The 22,391-nt window shown below is 41.9% G+C and overlaps 1 protein-coding gene across 2 annotated transcripts in view; it reads right to left on the bottom strand.

The window, feature by feature from the left end:
* The window catches only part of LOC124110780 (procollagen-lysine,2-oxoglutarate 5-dioxygenase 1-like), a 29,809-nt gene extending 19,004 nt beyond the window's left edge, over positions 1-10,805 (bottom strand). The window contains exons 1-5 of one of the 2 annotated variants that reach the window (XM_046470191.2): positions 10,339-10,805; positions 6,823-6,911; positions 4,915-5,051; positions 3,782-3,896; positions 2,961-3,012 (exon numbers count right to left, since the gene is read on the bottom strand). In XM_046470191.2, coding sequence (XP_046326147.1) covers positions 2,961-3,012; positions 3,782-3,896; positions 4,915-5,051; positions 6,823-6,911; positions 10,339-10,417 — 472 coding nt within the window. In that variant the 5' untranslated portion in view covers positions 10,418-10,805. Of the gene's footprint in view, positions 1-2,960; positions 3,013-3,781; positions 3,897-4,914; positions 5,052-6,822; positions 6,912-9,523; positions 9,678-10,338 lie in introns of those variants that run through there. The other variant, XM_046470190.2, reaches the window with a different exon arrangement.
* Positions 10,806-22,391: the final 11,586 nt, after the last annotated feature.

The following is a 22,391-nucleotide window of genomic DNA, read 5'->3' as shown; positions in this document are numbered from 1 at the left end:
CTGGCATACCCTATATAACCTGGAGACAGTCATATGTTAGAGTCCAGCATCTCATACATGTCCCTGGCATACCCTATATCACCTGGAGACAGTCATATGTTACAGTCTAGCATCTCATACATACCCTGGCATACCCTATATAACCTGGAGACAGTCATATGTTACAGTCCAGCATCTCATACATATCCTGGCATACCCTATATAACCTGGAGACAGTCATATCTTACAGTCCAGCATCTCATACATGTCCCTGACATACCCTATATAACCTGGAGAGAGTCATATGTTACAGTCCAGGATCTTATACATGTCCTTGGCATACCCTATATAACCTGGAGACAGTCATATGTTACAGTCCAGCATCTCATACATGTCCCTGACATACCCTATATAACCTGGAAACAGTCATATGTTACAGTCCAGCTTCTCATACATATCCTGGCATACCCTATATAACCTGGAAACAGTCATATGTTACAGTCCAGCATCTCATACATGTCCCTGGCATACCCTATATCATCTGGAGACAGTCATATGTTAGAGTCTAGCATCTCATACATACCCTGGCATACCCTATATAACCTGGAGACAGTCATATGTTACAGTCCAGCATCTCATACATGTCCTGGCATACCCTATATAACCTGGAGACAGTCATATGTTAGAGTCCAGCATCTCATACATATCCTGGCATACCCTATATAACCTGGAGACAGTCATATCTTACAGTCCAGCATCTCATACATATCCTGGCATACCCTATATAACCTGGAGACAGTCATATGTTACAGTCCAGCATCTCATACATATCCTGGCATACCCTATATAACCTGGAGACAGTCATATGTTACAGTCCAGCATCTCATACATCTCCTGGCATACCCTATATAACCTGGAGACAGTCATATGTTACAGTCCAGGATCTTATACATGTCCCTGACATACCCTATATAACCTGGAGACAGTCATATGTTAGAGTCCAGCATCTCATACATATCCTGGCATACCCTATATAACCTGGAGACAGTCATATGTTACAGTCCAGGATCTTATACATGTCCCTGGCATACCCTATATAACCTGGAGACAGTCATATGTTACAGTCCAGCATCTCATACATGTCCCTGACATACCCTATATAACCTGGAGACAGTCATATGTTACAGTCCAGCATCTCATACATATCCTGGCATACCCTATATAACCTGGAGACAGTCATATCTTACAGTCCAGCATCTCATACATGTCCCTGACATACCCTATATAACCTGGAGACAGTCATATGTTACAGTCCAGGATCTTATACATGTCCCTGACATACCCTATATAACCTGGAGACAGTCATATGTTAGAGTCCAGCATCTCATACATATCCTGGCATACCCTATATAACCTGGAGACAGTCATATGTTACAGTCCAGCATCTCATACATGTCCCTGGCATACCCTATATAACCTGGAGACAGTCATATGTTACAGTCCAGCATCTCATACATGTCCCTGGCATACCCTATATCACCTGGAGACAGTCATATGTTACAGTCCAGCATCTCATACATGTCCCTGGCATACCCTATATAACCTGCAGACAGTCATATGTTACAGTCCAGCATCTCATACATATACTGGCATACCCTATATAACCTGGAGACAGTCATATGTTACAGTCCAGGATCTTATACATGTCCCTGGCATACCCTATATAACCTGGAGACAGTCATATGTTACAGTCCAGCATCTCATACATGTCCTGGCATACCCTATATAACCTGGAGACAGTCATATGTTACAGTCTAGCATCTTATACATGTCCCTGGCATACCCTATATAACCTGGAGACAGTCATATGTTACAGTCTAGCATCTCATACATACCCTGGCATACCCTATATAACCTGGAGACAGTCATATGTTACAGTCCAGCATCTCATACATGTCCCTGACATACCCTATATAACCTGGAAACAGTCATATGTTACAGTCCAGCATCTCATACATGTCCCTGACATACCCTATATAACCTGGAGACAGTCATATGTTACAGTCCAGCATCTCATACATGTCCCTGGCATACCCTATATAACCTGGAAACAGTGATAAGTTACAGTCCAGCATCTCATACATATCCTGGCATACCCTATATAACCTGCAGACAGTGATATGTTACAGTCCAGCATCTCATACATCTCCTGGCATACCCTATATAACCTGGAGACAGTCATATGTTACAGTCCAGCATCTGATACATGTCCCTGGCATACCCTATATAACCTGGAGACAGTCATATGTTACAGTCTAGCATCTCACCATCCCTGGCATACCCTATATAACCTGGAGACAGTCATATGTTACAGTCCAGCTTCTCATACATATCCTGGCATACCCTATATAACCTGGAGACAGTCATATGTTACAGTCTAGCATCTCACCATCCCTGGCATACCCTATATAACCTGGAGACAGTCATATGTTACAGTCTAGCATCTCATACATGTCCTGGCATACCCTATATAACCTGCAGACAGTCATATGTTACAGTCCAGCATCTCATACATGTCCCTGGCATACCCTATATAACCTGGAGACAGTCATATGTTACAGTCCAGCATCTCATACATAGCCTGGCATACTGCACAGAGCTCACACGTTACTATATCTCAACATAACATCACATTGGAAATATTCTTGGCAAACCACACAGCAGTGGTATGCCCTTGGTAAACTCTATTAATAGTGCATCCCCTCACAAATGTTATAACTATGATTACAACATGTCCAAGTCCTCCTTATTACAGTGTACACCATGACACAAGCCTGGGTACACCCCATAACACCTGGGCAAATGTCAGATACAACCGTTCACATTGTACAACTTGTCCTTCAACACATCACTCTGATGACCCCCAACTCCATACAAGTACATACAATAATAACACAACATCTCCTTCACTGGAATCTTACCTCCAGAGTTCAAAAACCTCTTCTCATTAATAGTCACAGATGGATACTGATCCTGAAAAACATAATTATACATGAATAACACGAAGGACATACAGTAAACTACATTTATAACGAACTCAAAGGAACCACTGATGTTAGTTTGATATAACCGTAGTTCGTTATAAGCATATATACAGCAAATGGCCGGGACCAAAAATATGCTCGTTATATCCATCAGTTTGTTATAAGCGTGTTCGTTATAAACGTAGTTTACTGTAGATCAGACAAGGAACATGCAAATACAACTTAATTACCTGGGTATTATATATGGCAGACAGTCCCCGCCATCTACGTTTATCTCTGCCCATTCATACTTGCTCAACTATGCGTCTTGCACAGTTGGGTTTTTTTTATGGTCTTACTGTATTTGAGAAAGTTTCTTTTTGTGGGCCTCTTTGTTAATTGAATTATGTCATTATTAAATTACCGTCAACCCCACAATCCCCGATCAAAAACTCAGGCATTTCCCTCACAAAATAATTCATAAGCTTTTAATTATTGCTTTGACATTTTCAGTAATGAGTCACAACAAAATCAATAAATATAAATCTCTCTTTAAAAACTAGTTGCAATACCAACTGTGCAAATGCACTCCCTGTTTATTTCTGTAACAGTTACCAAGTATGTCACCCATATATGATATGAGCGATATGTAGTTCGTTGTGATTACTCAGAACGTGCGCGAGGTGAAAATGTACATTAGATCGATCGCCCAGTAGGACGAGCCTTAGTTCAATTCTTTCTGACCCATAACACCACTCTCTCCACACTCTTCTACCAACCTGCAGGCTCCTGTCAGGCCAGCAGAATCCCTCTGCTGAAAACACTATCCTTGCATCAAACTTCTTAAACCTTTCAATGATGGTGTCTGGGTCGTTGTTGAAGATGACATCATAGCTGCAGGAGGAATAGCCAAACAAATTAGTTTTCAGTAATGCAAATCTTCATCTTAGCCCAGGGGCACGTATTGGCCAGTCCCACGAAACCTATGTTTGTGGGTTTCAATCCCGGGTCACACAATAATGTATCTAGGTTTGTCAACATCATACCTTTCCTTGTGGTTTCACCAAAGTGTTAAACGTCTGAGACCACTTCAGGTTTTCCTCCCACAACTAGTGGATATGACGGTAATCCCAACACACTCACTCATCTTACTCTAAAAACATCCTACGGCAAATGGAAAACAATGTTGGTTAACAACAACCCTACCCTTGTTACAAATGGTTGAAAGATAGGGATACTTGTTTTCTACTACAAATGCAACAGCTTTGCTACAACAGAAGTCTGTTTAAAGTAATTTGAAAATCCTTCAATATATTTGACTATTTTCAGATCAAAACAAAGACTGACATGTAAATAACTGTCTTCATGTGAAGAAACATTATTAGTAATGGACTTTCTTATTGGCCATGTTAGAATGCTGGGCTGCTCCATGACAGTGCAGCCAACACACCTGTCTACAAACATGAGCAGCGTGACAGTGCAGCCAACACACCTGTCTACAAACATGAGCAGCGTGACACTGCAGCCAACACACCTGTCTACAAACATGAGCAGCGTGACACTGCAGCCAACACACCTGTCTACAAACATGAGCAGCGTGACAGTGCAGCCAACACACCTGTCTACAAACATGAGCAGCGTGACACTGCAGCCAACACACCTGTCTACAAACATGAGCAGCGGGACACTGCAGCCAACACACCTGTCTACAAACATGAGCAGCGTGACACTGCAGCCAACACACCTGTCTACAAACATGAGCAGCGTGACACTGCAGCCAACACACCTGTCTACAAACATGAGCAGCGTGACACTGCAGCCAACACACCTGTCTACAAACATGAGCAGCGTGACAGTGCAGCCAACACACCTGTCTACAAACATGAGCAGCGTGACACTGCAGCCAACACACCTGTCTACAAACATGAGCATCAGGTCCTCCCTGTCCTGGTACTTCTTCAGCCCTTCAGCCAGCAGGTTGATCTTGTGTCCTCCACCTGCGTAGTTGGCAACATCACCACCGTCCCACTCTTCTCCCATTCCAAGCACCTGTAACACGGGAGCATGTTACTCATTGAGAGCTGAACAAGGCCACAGCAGGGTCATGTTCTCAGACTTCACCATCAACACAGTCATATTAGTGTAGCAGTATGCTTGTAAATAGACTATTGTTAGATTTTAAAGTATCATTATAGTAACCAAACATGAATTAAATTAATAAGCTGACCTAAATATTTAACATTTATTTTCTTAAATACTGGGCCTTAAATTCAGCACTTGCACAAACCTACTAATTCACAGGTAAGCTAGTTCTGTCTATAGCTTGGGTTGTTAAGCCATTTCGTTCTTAGGTTCATGGCTATTGTCACTGGGTCGGTCACAGGCTTGGCCTGTGTTTAGGTGCTCTTTGTTACCTAGCTTTTTGCATGTTCTCTGCAATCATGTGGATACCCTGATACCTCTTCACTGTATCATATAGGGGCTATTCATTGTACATCAATAAGGGAGGTTCCAGCCTGCATCCCTGAGACGAGGGCAGATCCGGACTACTGTGTAGTTCTCACTCTACGCCCACTGAAAATAAATCCCTTTTGACCCAACAAGTACTCCCTTATCATTGAGACGACAAGAGTACTGCTGTTACATTAGCTCCATCTGCAAGAACTGTAATTTGTGTCCTTAGTACATTGTCTTTTAATAGAAATTTCTGAGATAAAAAGACCCACAAAAGCATCTCTATTCTTTCCCTTCAGTTGGTCCAACTTGACACTGCGACTGTGTTTCTTGATCACGATAAAATGGAGATGTCTTACCAGTTATCTCCCAAAACACCTACTGCCCAGTACCCCTACACTTGATTAAAACAACAAAGGGATTTCACCTACTTATAATGGAACAGTCCCAAAGACGTATTGATCCACTAGAGTAAAGGATGAACCAAGTAAAGATAAGCTGGATTAACATTTGGAAAGATTGACTGAAACTGAGTAAAAGATAATATAATCTTTTACTCAGTTTCAGTCAATCTTTCCAAATGGATTGGTTTGTTTAAGCATATTATATTTCTAAAGAAACCTGAATTGGTGAACAAGCAGGTTTGCTTATTTTAACACTGTTTGGGAAACACAGAGGTGGTTTAAAACTGAGTAGGTTGAAGGTTGAAGGTTGAAGCATGAATGTACCTAAAGTATTTAAATAAGCCAATTTCAACCAATTGTATTAAGAGTATATTTGCAAATCTACATGCCCGGTCTCCAGAATTTTGAGTTTATATTTTCACAGAAAGGAAGTGCATAAGTTTTATTTAATGGATATCGTCCCACCAAGAATGTAGAGAGACAGACTTGTATTCACTGGAAGTGTGTGAAAACCACCTCTAAAGGGAAAGTGACCACAGTTGGTATAGGCAGAATTCCCCGCTGCTGATGTCAAAGGATGCCTATTTCATTAAAACCAAGCCATTTGGAGGAATACACAGGACTTAGGACTTGCCGTTCCGTGCAAAGACGACCTTGAAGTGTGTGCCTGGATAAGAAGAGCCGCTGGACTGTCTCTGCTTCTACAAGCAGTTACTCAAGACACCTGGATCGAAGCCATGGATGGCACTCCCAACGTTCCCAGGGCTGTTGAATTCAATGACTATGTGGTTGTGGTAGAGAATCACTTGTGCCGCTTAAAAGAACATTTGGCATTGGGGTTATTCCATTAAAATGACAAAGGTAACAGGCAGGGGATTAGGTGTGCATTCAACTGTGAACTTTGTTGTTATACGCTGTAGGTGTTTTGGCATGTAATTTGTTTTGGGAGGACACCGTCTTACCTTTAACTGCAATCCATACTTCTTCACTGATCTCTGGAAGCGCTTGAAGCCATCAGTCTCATCTGTTGCCACTGTCACAACCATCAGATCTGGAACAGGGACAATGCTCACTGCACTATACATACCAGACATGGCATACTGGCTTCTCAACTCACACTAGTGGCCTTACCGAATGACACCAGCACACCTTACTGGGTGTCATCATTACAAACAGATTTATGCAATACTACAGTTATTGGCACTTCTGACTTCTACAGTGCCCTGCAAACATATTAGGTCAGGCTTATGCCTTTGATAAGAAGTAATCAATTTACATAAACATTAAATCCTGTAAAAGAAAAGAAAAAGAAGACCAATCAAATCCCTCAGTTTCTTCTCGTGGTCAAAAAATGGAAGCCAAATATACTCGGGTTTCTGAGGTTTACAGACCAAAATGGCTTACTTACGGTGCTATTGTTTCAAGTTAGTTTATGCTTGTTTGGATAATATGTAAATCACAGAGTAATAAAGAGGGGATGGCTAGAATATAAACATGATAATGAAGAGCTAGTTTGGCCATAAGTGACGGTATATTTCATTCAACTGTTGCTGGAATATAGTGTAAATGACCACAAAACCAGACTTCATGTTTCTACAGAGAACTATGCTTTGAATAAAGACCAACACATGAAAGCCTAGAGACTAAAATATTTGCATAACTATATTGACCTCTAGGTGAAAGGTTAAGGGATTCCACAGGGTCTGGTTATCACAGCTAATGACAAAACATCAATTCATATGAACAAAAGGTCATCTGATACAGCCTCATCAGTGTTAAAAATAAAGAACAATCTGTGTATGGTCATGGATCATTGAAATATATATTGAATGAAATTTTCTGTAAGTACTGCTTATAGGATATTTTGTGTACTACAGACTACAGACATGAGGAGGATTACACAATAGGACACAGCTGGAACAGCCAGGAGATGAGAAGATACCATTAGGACCTGACAGAGAGAACTGTTAATCTGCAACATTATGTCACACAGGTTATCACTCTATACAAGAGCAAACAGCTTTAATGGATTTCACACATCAGCGGTCATATGCAAAGGCCAGTCAACATATGTGTTGTTGTGAACTATGAACTTTACAAGTTTTGCAAACATTCGATAGATGTGTCAACAAACAGGAAGTTTCACAGCTGTGTTGTTTCTCCCTCGTCATCTGTTCCTTTAAGGCAGGTCACAGTGACATTCACAGGCTACAGTAATTAGATGCCAGAAGTCAACACAGTGTAAGAGTGATGAACTAAATAACTTCTCCCACAGGTAAACACATGACTTTGGACTTAGCAGCTGGGGACATAGTTTCTACATGCTCAAATTGCACTTGTCAGTAATTGCAGGTACAGGAGCCCTGGGTTAAGTGCACCTGTTTCACAGCTCAATTCAAAGTCTTTGTTTATATAACATAGTAAAATATTTGAGACAAGTATTGTTTCCAAATTCATGTATCCCTGAAATATAAAAGTGTCAGAGATTGTAATAATTACAATTGTCACACAAGAATTTACACAAGAATTATTTCATTTTTATTTCTGTTTTAAAATTTAGAATTAACTTAACCTCTACAAAAATGCCAAAACTGTTTGAGATAGTGAGAATCATATTACCAGCAACATTACAGCTATACCTCGACCTATTGTAAAAAGCCAACTAGTAGTCTATAGGGCTTGACCGTGTTAACAGTATGAGCTAAGATCTGCACCATCCGGGCACAATGACATGAGGGCAGCCAGGTCACACATTGTAACCATCAGATCCCCATGAATCATCCTTCATGACAATTACCCATGGGGAATCCGGATAAGAATATAGGTCCCCAGCTTGTCATAAGAGGTGACTAAATGCGTCACTTGGTTAGACTAGGTGACTTGGTCAACTACATGTTATCCCAATTGTGGATCAATGCTCATAATGTTAATCAGTGGACTGTCTGGTGCAGACTCCATTATTTACAGACCACAGCCATATGGTTTCAATATTACTGGGGGTGACATTAAAGAACAAACGTATATAAATACAAGCATGTGCTACTGGTGACCTAGTATACCATGGATTCCCCACAGGGCCAGCAGAAATAGAAATAATGTTGCTATAGAAACAGTGTATAATGATGCTAGGCCAGAAGCAGAACATGAGATGACCCCACCAATCATGCTGTCGTGAATGTTGTGGACATTCTCAAACAGATCATATTCAACATGTTACAAACATCCATAACAGACCAATCCAAACACTGGCAGTACTTAGACAAAGATGAAGAAAGATAATATTAATACACATTCCCATATCACATTTCCAAATGGGAAATAATTGACTATATCACCCTTTCTATTGAACAAGTAGAATCAATGTGTCAGTTTGTCACAAAATACAGTCAGAACATTTCTATTCAGCAAACTTTTCATCCCAGTGTTGCTAGTTGTGTTGAATATTTACACGTTACAAAGCTTTTGAAAACTGGTGAACAAGTAACATAAACATGATAAAGATAACACATTATATTCAACTTTTCAAACTTAATAAACCTATGTAGGTGAAGTGTATGGCAGTAATACCTATTCATTTTGTTATGTTTATCAGCCAATGAGTGTCAGTTCACCTCAATCACGCTTCTGAACAAATGTATTAATTTTTCATCAAGAAGAACTTACCCAGCTTTGAGCATCGCACATAATGGCAGGTGAAGGAGGTCAACATCAATGTTAGCCATGGTAACCCAGCCCCATACATCATTAGTTTTACAAGTGGAGCAGACTGAAGCAAGCTTTCAAGAGTAAAACATTACATGGCTGCTATTTATACACCTCCTAGTAGATCCTATACACTTCCACATCACATTGAGAGAAAACTTTTTGCAAGTAAGCTGTCTATGAGCATGAGATTAATTGCATCGCAAAGCTGAACAGAGTGTGGACCTGCAACACCGTAGGGGCAGGTGGTATGGATCTGCAGCACCCCACATGGTGGGAGTCACGTACACTTATTATAAACAATGCAAGCTTCTCTGGCTTACATAGCTGGAACTAGGACATAGACCTTATTCAGGTTTCCTCATATTTCTGTTTAGAAGATTAACTGTTGTAAAATATTATTTTATTCCCAGCGTAAGAACGCTAAACATAACGGAAACAACAAAACAATTATTTATTTGTAATCAGCAGGTTTTTAAAAAATCGTAACTCTACTCACGGACTTGTATAACCTCCGTGCTATCTTTGTATATCCTTAAACGCTGTACAATACTCGTGATATCATACAATAATTTAGATCGCACCCAAAGTTATATTTTAATCGGTTCAACATGTTCAAAACACGATTTTTTCCAGAAAATTCAAAAGTTTGGATTATAATTTCTTATAAACTTTCGAAGTGTTTGTAACAAACAAATGAAGAGATCTCGTACGTATTTCCACAGTAACTAGATCTGGACAGTGGTCAGACATGGGTGAATAACAAGGCAACTTACCATTTTCGACGGCCAGAATATCTTGGAGAGAAATTGCTGATAAAACAAATACAAAACAAAGTAAAGTCGCAGACGACATCCTCAGCAGACGACTGTCCCTCGGTGGAGTTTGGCTGGCAATACACTGGCACTGAGCGTCTTTGCTTTCAAGATATGGTTTCAGCTCTGCCACATCACACAGTTCGTTCTTGGAGTAACCCGATACGAATGCGTGTCCAAGTTCGGGGATCTACCAAAAAGTCTGGCAGCGTATACCAGTCGATAACTCCGGAAATTCCCCAGCTGAAAGTCACAACCGATCGGTAACAATGGCGGTTGGTATTTCCTCAAGTCGTGGGAAGAAATCTTTGGGGAAAGGTCTCCTAATAATGTACTAAATATGATAATCATCGGTTGAATCACAACTACTTTTATTAACTCGCTATTACAGCCTGGAAGGGTAATTAAGATGCCACCGCCCACAGCAACTCACAAATGTTGTCGCGTACTAGTAAGAGTTAGTTCCCTTGAACCATTACACTCACCATATTTGCATTGGGTATGCTGGTCGATAGGTAATGTCAATGTTTTCGTTTTGGCGATAACCTGACAAATAACAAATGAATGAACAAGTTATTTGCTTAATAAATATAAATCAAAAGCAACAAGCATATGCTTTATTGGATATTTATCGACTTTATATTAAAAAAAAGGGAATTTTGTATATTTTGTGATGTATATTATCCCATATTGTCATGAATATGGACTTAAAAAATGGAGGCATATGTCCCGGACTCCAGCCAAGGTCTATGTGTAAGCACTGTCCTTTCTGAAGCGTGACAATGTCTTAATTGAAACAGGGAAACTGTTACGTTGATTTACATCACACACTTTGAATTGGCAAATAAACAAGGTGGTGTAGAGACTTGGGTATAGGACTGTCATCTGCCCCCTAAATGTAATGCGCGTGTAGTGATTAACGCCCCAATAACTGATGGTTGTTCAATCTTGGTCGGTCCCATGGATGAACACTCAGTGTAGAAAGTGTCTATGTTGTTGGGATTACGTCAGGGTGATTGGCAAGAAGTCACCAACTTGCCAACACTTAGCCAGAATACTATACGTACTTGTTACTATACAACCCAAACTAGCACATGTGTAACAAAAAAACAACCGCGGATCTAAGTTTGATTCGAGTTGTAGATTCATCTGAAGAATGCGTACCTAAGGGATGTAAATAGCAATGTATTAGGTTCTAAAAAATGCTTTAAACAAACAAACTTTAACCAATAGTTTAAACATTTGGCGACGTGTATACCGATAAACCACACATATGGATAGTTTTCGTGTGGAAAACTGTAATGTGACATTTTTCCTGAAGGAGTTACGGGCCTTTGACTGTCTGCCGTCTTGGATGGGCGATCAATGCAGCCACACAGTGACGTCACGACGGGACGTCAGCGCCGTGCAGGAGAGTAGCATCGATCAACAGAAGGGTCCGCAACTGCACACATGGCGGATTTGCTGTCGGCGGCGGTCGTCCATTTATATCTGATGTCACCAACATAGATTTTGGGTTCGAATCACGGCCTTTGGGAGTGATAACAGCTAGGCATTCATGGTTGATACTTTCACAACCCAGGATCTGAAGCCAGGTTAATACTTGAAAAATATCCTGAATTGAAGTCAGTTGATATGCAACTCAACATGTCACGAGTCGGTCACTGCCCTCGGTTACTTGTGACATGTGTCACGGACTCCTTATTACAGCGGGTACACACAAAGCATGTGTTGCATAAATACCGTCTTACCCATGCAGATGGCGGGGATAAAACCATGAAGTTAACGCCGGAGATATGTTGCATGAATTCATTCTTACATCATGTTTAAACCTGAAATATGGTGTATCACTTACTTCTTACTTAAAGTTGTTAAAGAGATGTGTTATGTAACTTCCTTCTTGCGTCATGTTTTTGCCAAGAATAGGTATTATAACTTTCTTCTCGTCCGGTTTATGTCGGAGATATGTTGTATAACTTTCTTCTCGTCCGGTTTATGTCGGAGATATGTTGTATAACTTTCTTCTCGTATCCGGTTTATGCCGGAGATATGTTGTGTAACTTTCTTCTCACATCCGGTTTATGCCGGAGATATGTTGTGTAACTTTCTTCTCACATCCGGTTTATGCCGGAGATATGTTGTATCACTTCCTTCTCACATCCGGTTTATGTCGGAGATATGTTGTATCACTTCCTTCTCACATCCGGTTTATGTCGGAGATATGTTATATAACTTCCTTCCCGCATCCGGTTTATGTCGGAGATATGTTGTATAACTTCCTTCTCACATCCGGTTTATGTCGGAGATATGTTGTATAACTTTCTTCTCGTATCCGGTTTATGCCGGAGATATGTTGTGTAACTTTCTTCTCACATCCGGTTTATGCCGGAGATATGTTGTATCACTTCCTTCTCACATCCGGTTTATGTCGGAGATATGTTATATAACTTCCTTCTCACATCCGGTTTATGTCGGAGATATGTTGTATAACTTTCTTCTCACATCCGGTTTATGCCGGAGATATGTTGTATCACTTCCTTCTCACATCCGGTTTATGTCGGAGATATGTTGTGTAACTTTCTTCTTACATCCGGTTTATGTCGGAGATATGTTATATAACTTCCTTCTCACATCCGGTTTATGTCGGAGATATGTTGTATAACTTTCTTCTCACATCCGGTTTATGCCGGAGATATGTTGTATCACTTCCTTCTTACATCCGGTTTATGTCGGAGATATGTTATATAACTTCCTTCTCACATCCGGTTTATGTCGGAGATATGTTGTGTAACTTTCTTCTTACATCCGGTTTATGTCGGAGATATGTTATATAACTTCCTTCTCACATCCGGTTTATGTCGGAGATATGTTGTATCACTTCCTTCTCACATCCGGTTTATGTCGGAGATATGTTGTGTAACTTTCTTCTCACATCCGGTTTATGCCGGAGATATGTTATATAACTTCCTTCTCACATCCGGTTTATGTCGGAGATATGTTGTGTAACTTTCTTCTTACATCCGGTTTATGTCGGAGATATGTTATATAACTTCCTTCTCACATCCGGTTTATGTCGGAGATATGTTGTATCACTTCCTTCTCACATCCGGTTTATGTCGGAGATATGTTGTGTAACTTTCTTCTCACATCCGGTTTATGCCGGAGATATGTTATATAACTTCCTTCTTACATCCGGTTTATGCCGGTGGTATGTTGTATAACGTCCTTCACACATCCGGTTTATGTCGGAGATATGTTGTATAACTTCCTTCTTACATCCGGTTTATGCCGGTGGTATGTTGTATAACGTCCTTCACACATCCGGTTTATGTCGGAGATATGTTGTATCACTTCCTTCTTACATCCGGTTTATGTCGGAGATATGTTATATAACTTCCTTCTCACATCCGGTTTATGTCGGAGATATGTTGTGTAACTTTCTTCTTACATCCGGTTTATGTCGGAGATATGTTATATAACTTCCTTCTCACATCCGGTTTATGTCGGAGATATGTTGTATCACTTCCTTCTCACATCCGGTTTATGTCGGAGATATTTTGTGTAACTTTCTTCTCACATCCGGTTTATGCCGGAGATATGTTATATAACTTCCTTCTTACATCCGGTTTATGCCGGTGGTATGTTGTATAACGTCCTTCACACATCCGGTTTATGTCGGAGATATGTTGTATAACTTCCTTCTTACATCCGGTTTATGCCGGTGGTATGTTGTATAACGTCCTTCACACATCCGGTTTATGTCGGAGACATGTTGTATAACTTCCTTCTCACATCCGGTTTATGTCGGAGATATGTTATATAACACGCCAAGGATGGATGCAGGAGTTGGAAGGGAAGGACATGTCTGTACATTTTGAAAGCTGAAACGCTGATCCCCACATGTCGCTGAGTGGTTGTTTTATGTACACTTGTAATGATGTCTGGTTATTTTCAATTGCAATTATAGGCCGGGAAATGGATTGTGACGTGGGACGATGTGTGTTAAAGGGCAGCATCTGTGACAAGCATGCTGTCCACTACTTCACTCAATATATTTCCTGCTCGGGTGGACAACTGAAGCTTTTTAAAAATATTATTTTGGTTCTTTATCAAATTGTCCTTCCTGGTTATTATTGTTCCTTCCTGATTATTATTGTTTAATGTTCGTGACGAAGGCGAGGAGTATTAATACTGTATCACTTTTCACGGACCATGCAATGTGACATTGTTCGTGTGCATTAACCGTTCACGTACCGGATTCAGGTGAACTATACGTGTCTGTATGTCTGCTGCTTCCTCTCAACGTTCATGGTGTATTTAATCAAGTAAAATAGTGAGTGAGTGATTATGATTTTGCGCCTCACCCTATAATATTCCAGCCATATGACGGCGGTCTGTAAATAATCGTGTCTGGACCGGGCAATCCAGTGATTGACATCGTGAACATCGATCTACGCAACTGGCATACGATGAAATGCATCAACCAAGTCAGCAAGCCTGACCACCCGATCCCGTTAGTCGTCTCTTTCAACAACAAAGTCGCCTCTTCACTGGTTTGGTAATGAGTGAGTGTGTTACGTTTAACGCCACTTTGAACAGTATTCCAGTTATATTACGGCGTGTCAGCTTGATGTGGGACGATAGCCACTAGCACGGGGTTGGGTAATAAGGATAAGGGTGGAACTGTAGCAACAAATGTATTCTGGCTTCATGTGGCGGTTGTACATCTAAAGAGGGAGGCAACTTAAGCGTATTTTGATGTATATCTCAAACGATTAAATGAAAGTTCACATTTAACCTGTTCACATTAATGTTCTAAATGAACAATTTTTCACTCTCGCGATTACCATAACTGGGTCCCCACCAAATCTGTTCAACATCTATAACATCTCCCGACATATTATATAGTGTTTCAATGCTAGATACTCTTATGCAAACAGATCCCAACAACGTATTTTTCCCAAACTCCTTATTTTAGTGACTGCCCCCGTGGTCTTGTGGTAGAGGGTCTGCCCGGAGAGCATTAAGGGGCTAAAACAAGGACTGGTCGACTCTAAGTCAGCATTTGAAACCGTCATTAGCTACACACACACGAAGTGCATGCACGTCGCTTTATAAGTGCAATAACATTGAACGCGACGTAAAACCCCATTTCACCTACCATCACTGTATCTTAGGGGGGTATTGAAGAATGCCGACTCTATACATCACGTGGGAAGCAGCAGAAATAAGTAAGATTTATCGATATATCCTGCGTGCAGTAGGGAACCACGCCTTGGAACGCCCTGGCTAATACTAGCTTCACCCTTGTATATACTTGGCAGTGTAGCGAGCTGATTGCTCTTATAGGCGAATGTTTGTTCAGTCTTATGGCTGAACATGTAGAGTATATCAATATATCCTGCGAGCTGACCATGGCTTGTGTCCAGCTTCTTTGACTGACCTTTGTAATACACATTTTACAGGGCCAAAACAAATGAGGAACTTGTTCGCCCATGGGATGTTATTATCTTTTTTGCTATTTGTTGTTTTTGCAACTACTACTAGCCCCGGCTTGTATAATGTGTATCATCTACACTATACATCAACACCATGTACACGCGGGGACACTTATACTACTGACACCGGCTTGAATAATCTGTATCATCTACACTATACATCAACACCATGTACACGCGGGGACACTTATACTACTGACACCGGCTTGTATAATGTGTATCACTCTGTACATCAACACTATGTACACGCGGGGACACTTATACTACTGACACCGGCTTGTATAATCTGTATCATCTACACTATACATCAACACGATGTACACGCGGGGACACTTATACTACTGACACCGGCTTGTATAATCTGTATCATCTACACTATACATCAACACGATGTACACGCGGGGACATTTATACTACTGACACCGGCTTGTATAATCTGTATCATCTACACTATAAATCAACACCATGTACACGCGGGGACACTTATACTACTGACACCGGCTTGTATAATCTGTATCATCTACACTATACATCAACACTATACACTATACTATCAATACTACTGACATCGGCTTGTATAATGTGTATCACTCTGTACATGAACACTATGTACACGCGGGGACACCTATACTACTGGCACCGGCTTGTATAATCTGTATCATCTACACTATACATCAACACTATCTACACGCCGGGACACCTATACTACTGACACTGTCTTGTATTATATCTGTCAGGGGGGTTCACTCCCAATTGTCAAGACATCCCATATGTCAGACGACCCAGGATCTTTAAAGGAGGGTTGGGGTGGGGGTTGGCGGGGGCTGTCCACTTTACTTGTGGGGATGGAGTTCGCCCAAAAACCTAGCCAGAAATTCACGAATGATATATGTAAACTATAAGTAATTTTTTTACTTTAACAACCAAATCAACATGTTATCATGGTATGCATTGCGAAACAAAATATCATTCATACCTCTCACTTGTATGATCACTACTTTCGGTGACTATATACAGAAATGGCAATTATATACACAAGTGAAAAATTCACAAATTCCGAAACGAGAAAACCAAACCCCTGGCCACAATATTGCTTCTTTGGACTGAGACGAAGTTTTTTATTTGGCCCTTCGGTGACATGAATCTATAAAAAGTATATGAAATGGCTTTGGATGCAAGGGCTTGGTTTTGTCGGAGGGTGCATAGCAGCATAACCTGTACTTCAGGCTGCACATACAGTATGTAGCACCCTCTCCTTCTGTCATCAAGTGCAGCCTCAGTTCAGCGACTATTTACAATGTACACTGCATCGACTCGCCTCAATAGATAGATAGATAGATAGATAGATATTCAACTACTTCCTGTTTGTATTAAAACAAATGCCGTGTACATTGTCACAAAACAAATCTATCCCGACGTCGGCGAGTATGAACTGTAGAAACATCGATATACTTTCAACAAACAATTACAAAAGGCGCCGTTCACCCGTAGGATGTGGATCAGTGGCAGCCGGGACAGACACGGGACAGTGACATCAGCAACCACTGTTAATGTCGGAGTAACGTAAGCAGTCTGTAGTCATATATACCTATTGGTTCAGGCTTTGTTAAAGCAGAACAGATGTTTCCCTTCAATAACATTGAAAAAACACCTATAACAGTATGTCTCACACGCATACCTAGTTCTCCAACAACAAAACGTTGTAGCCAGGTAACAGCTCTGTGGCACTGCGTTACGGAAACGTGACAAGGTTATATTCGCTGATGAAACACAGCGCCACGTCCTTGTACAGATACATGACACACATCGCAATGTCTTTGTACATACACATGACACAGCGCCACGTGAGCGTACAGACACATGAAACACAGCGCCACGTCCTTGGACAGACACATGAAACACAGCGCCACGTCCTTGGACAGACACATGACACACAGCGCCACGTCCTTGGACAGACACATGACACACAGCGCCACGTTCTTTTACAGACACATGACACACATCGCCTTATCATTGTACACAGACACATGACACAGCGCCATGTCATTGTACAGACACATGACACAGCGCCATGTCATTGTACAGACACATGACACAGCGCCATGTCATTGTACAGACACATGACACACATCGCCTTATCATTGTACACAGACACATGACACAGCGCCATGTCATTGTACACAGACACATGACACACATCGCCTTATCATTGTACACAGACACATGACACAGCGCCATGTCATTGTACAGACACATGACACACATCGCCTTACCATTGTATACAGACACATGACACAGCGCCATGTCATTGTACAGACACATGACACACATCGCCTTATCATTGTACACAGACACATGACACAGCGCCATGTCATTGTACACAGACACATGACACAGCGCCATGTCATTGTACAGACACATGACACATCGCCTTATCATTGTACACAGACACATGACACAGCGCCATGTCATTGTACAGACACATGAAACACATCGCCTTATCATTATACACAGACACATGACACAGCGCCATGTCATTGTACAGACACATGACACACATCGCCTTATCATTGTACACAGACACATGACACAGCGCCATGTCATTGTACACAGACACATGACACAGCGCCATGTCATTGTACAGACACATGACACACATCGCCTTATCATTGTACACAGACACATGACACAGCGCCATGTCATTGTACAGACACATGACACACATCGCCTTATCATTGTACACAGACAAATGACACAGCGCCATGTCATTGTACACAGACACATGACACAGCGCCATGTCATTGTACAGACACATGACACACATCGCCTTATCATTGTACACAGACACATGACACAGCGCCATGTCATTGTACAGACACATGAAACACATCGCCTTATCATTATACACAGACACATGACACAGCGCCATGTCATTGTACAGACACATGACACACATCGCCTTATCATTGTACACAGACACATGACACAGCGCCATGTCATTGTACAGACACATGACACACATCGCCTTATCATTGTACACAGACACATGACACAGCGCCATGTCATTGTACACAGACACATGACACAGCGCCATGTCATTGTACACAGACACATGACACACATCGCCTTATCATTATACACAGACACATGACACAGCGCCATGTCATTGTACAGACACATGACACACATCGCCTCATCATTGTACACAGACACATGACACAGCGCCATGTCATTGTACAGACACATGACACACATCGCCTTATCATTGTACACAGACACATGACACAGCGCCATGTCATTGTACAGACACATGACACACATCGCCTTATCATTGTACACAGACACATGACACAGCGCCATGTCATTGTACACAGACACATGACACACATCGCCTTATCATTATACACAGACACATGACACAGCGCCATGTCATTGTACAGACACATGACACACATCGCCTTATCATTGTACACAGACACATGACACAGCGCCATGTCATTGTACAGACACATGACACACATCGCCTTATCATTGTACACAGACACATGACACAGCGCCATGTCATTGTACAGACACATGACACACATCGCCTTATCATTGTACAGACACATGACACAGCGCCATGTCATTGTACACAGACACATGACACAGCGCCATGTCATTGTACACAGACACATGACACACATCGCCTTATCATTATACACAGACACATGACACAGCGCCATGTCATTGTACAGACACATGACACACATCGCCTTATCATTGTACACAGACACATGACACAGCGCCATGTCATTGTACAGACACATGACACACATCGCCTTATCATTGTACACAGACACATGACACAGCGCCATGTCATTGTACAGACAAATGACACACATCGCCTTATCATTGTACACAGACACATGACACAGCGCCATGTCATTGTACACAGACACATGACACAGCGCCATGTCATTGTACACAGACACATGACACACATCGCCTTATCATTATACACAGACACATAACACAGCGCCATGTCATTGTACAGACACATGACACACATCGCCTTATCATTGTACACAGACACATGACACAGCGCCATGTCATTGTACACAGACACATGACACACATCGCCTTATCATTGTACACAGACACATGACACAGCGCCATGTCATTGTACAGACACATGACACACATCGCCTTATCATTGTACACAGACACATGACACACATCGCCTTATCATTGTACACAGACACATGACACAGCGCCATGTCATTGTACACAGACACATGACACACATCGCCTTATCATTATACACAGACACATGACACAGCGCCATGTCATTGTACAGACACATGACACACATCGCCTTATCATTGTACACAGACACATGACACAGCGCCATGTCATTGTACAGACACATGACACACATCGCCTTATCATTGTACACAGACACATGACACAGCGCCATGTCATTGTACACAGACACATGACACAGCGCCATGTCATTGTTCACAGACACATGACACAGCGCCATGTCATTGTACAGACACATGACACACATCGCCTTATCATTGTACACAGACACATGACACAGCGCCATGTCATTGTACAGACACATGATACTCAGCGCCATATCGCTGACACACGAACACAGAAACACAAACAACACACACTCACCCACAAAACAACACACAGAGGGATACGGACACACACTGAGATAAAGACAGATACACACATCGAAACACACACACACATACAGACACAGCTACACACGAAGATACACACATCGACACCCACACACACAGACACACCTACACACGTAAATACACACATCGACAGAAAGACACAGACAGACAGACATAGCTACACATGTAGATACACACATCGACACACACAGAGACACACACACACATACAGACACACCTGCGTACGTAGATACACATCGACAGACACACACACACCTACACACGTAGATACACACATCAACAGACACACACACACACACACACACAGCTACACATGTAGATACACACATCGACACATACACATACAGACACAGCCACACACGTAGATACACACATCGACAGACACAAACACATACAGACACACCTACACACGTAGATACACACATCGACAGACACACATACACAGACACAGCTACGCATGTAGATACACACATCGACAGACACACACACAGACACAGCTACACACGTAGATACACACATCGACAGACACACACACATACACAGACACAGCTACACACGTAGATACACACATCGACAGACACACACAAAGACACAGACACAGCTACACATGTAGATACACACATCGACAGACACACATACAGACACAGCTACACGCGTAGATACACACATCGACAGACACACATACAGACACAGCTACACGCGTAGATACACACATCGACAGACACACATACAGACACAGCTACACGCGTAGATACACACATCGACAGACACAGCTGCACACGTAGATACACACATCGACAGACACACATACACAGACACAGCTACGCATGTAGATACACACATCGACAGACACACACACAGACACAGCTACACACGTAGATACACACATCGACAGACACACACACATACACAGACACAGCTACACGCGTAGATACACACATCGACAGACACACATACAGACACAGCTACACGCGTAGATACACACATCGACAGACACACATACAGACACAGCTACACGCGTAGATACACACATCGACAGACACAGCTGCACACGTAGATACACACATCGACAGACACACACACATACACAGACACAGCTGCACACGTAGATACGCACATCGACAGACACACACCTACACAGACACAGCTACACATGTAGATACACACATCGACAGACACACACACATACACAGACACAGCTGCACACGTAGATACGCACATCGACAGACACACACACACACAGACACAGCTACACATGTAGATACACATCGACAGACACACACACAGACACAGCTACACACGTAGATACACACATCGACAGACACACACATACACAGACACAGCTACACACGTAGATACACACATCGACAGACACACAAACATACACAGACACAGTTAACCACGTAGATACACACATCGACAGACACACACACACACACAGACACAGCTACACACGTAGATACACACATCGACAGACACACACACATACACAGACACAGCTACACACGTAGATACACACTTCGACAGACACACACGCATACAGACACAGCTACACATGTAGATACACACATCGACAGACACACACACATACACGGACACAGCTACACATGTAGATTCACACATCGACAGACACACACGCATACAGACACAGCTACACACGTAGATACACACATCGACAGACACACACACACAGGTACACACGTAGATACACACATCGACAGACACACACATACAGACACAGCTACACACATAGATACACACATCGACAGACACACACACACACAGCTACACACGTAGATACACACATCGACAGACACAC

The sequence above is a fragment of the Haliotis rufescens genome, unplaced genomic scaffold (genome assembly GCF_023055435.1).
Source record: "Haliotis rufescens isolate VD_foot unplaced genomic scaffold, xgHalRufe1.0.p SCAF_13, whole genome shotgun sequence".
Classification (NCBI taxonomy): domain Eukaryota; kingdom Metazoa; phylum Mollusca; class Gastropoda; order Lepetellida; family Haliotidae; genus Haliotis; species Haliotis rufescens.
The sequence above is the reverse complement of the archived record's forward strand: the minus strand, read 5'-3'. Positions and strand labels throughout refer to the sequence as shown.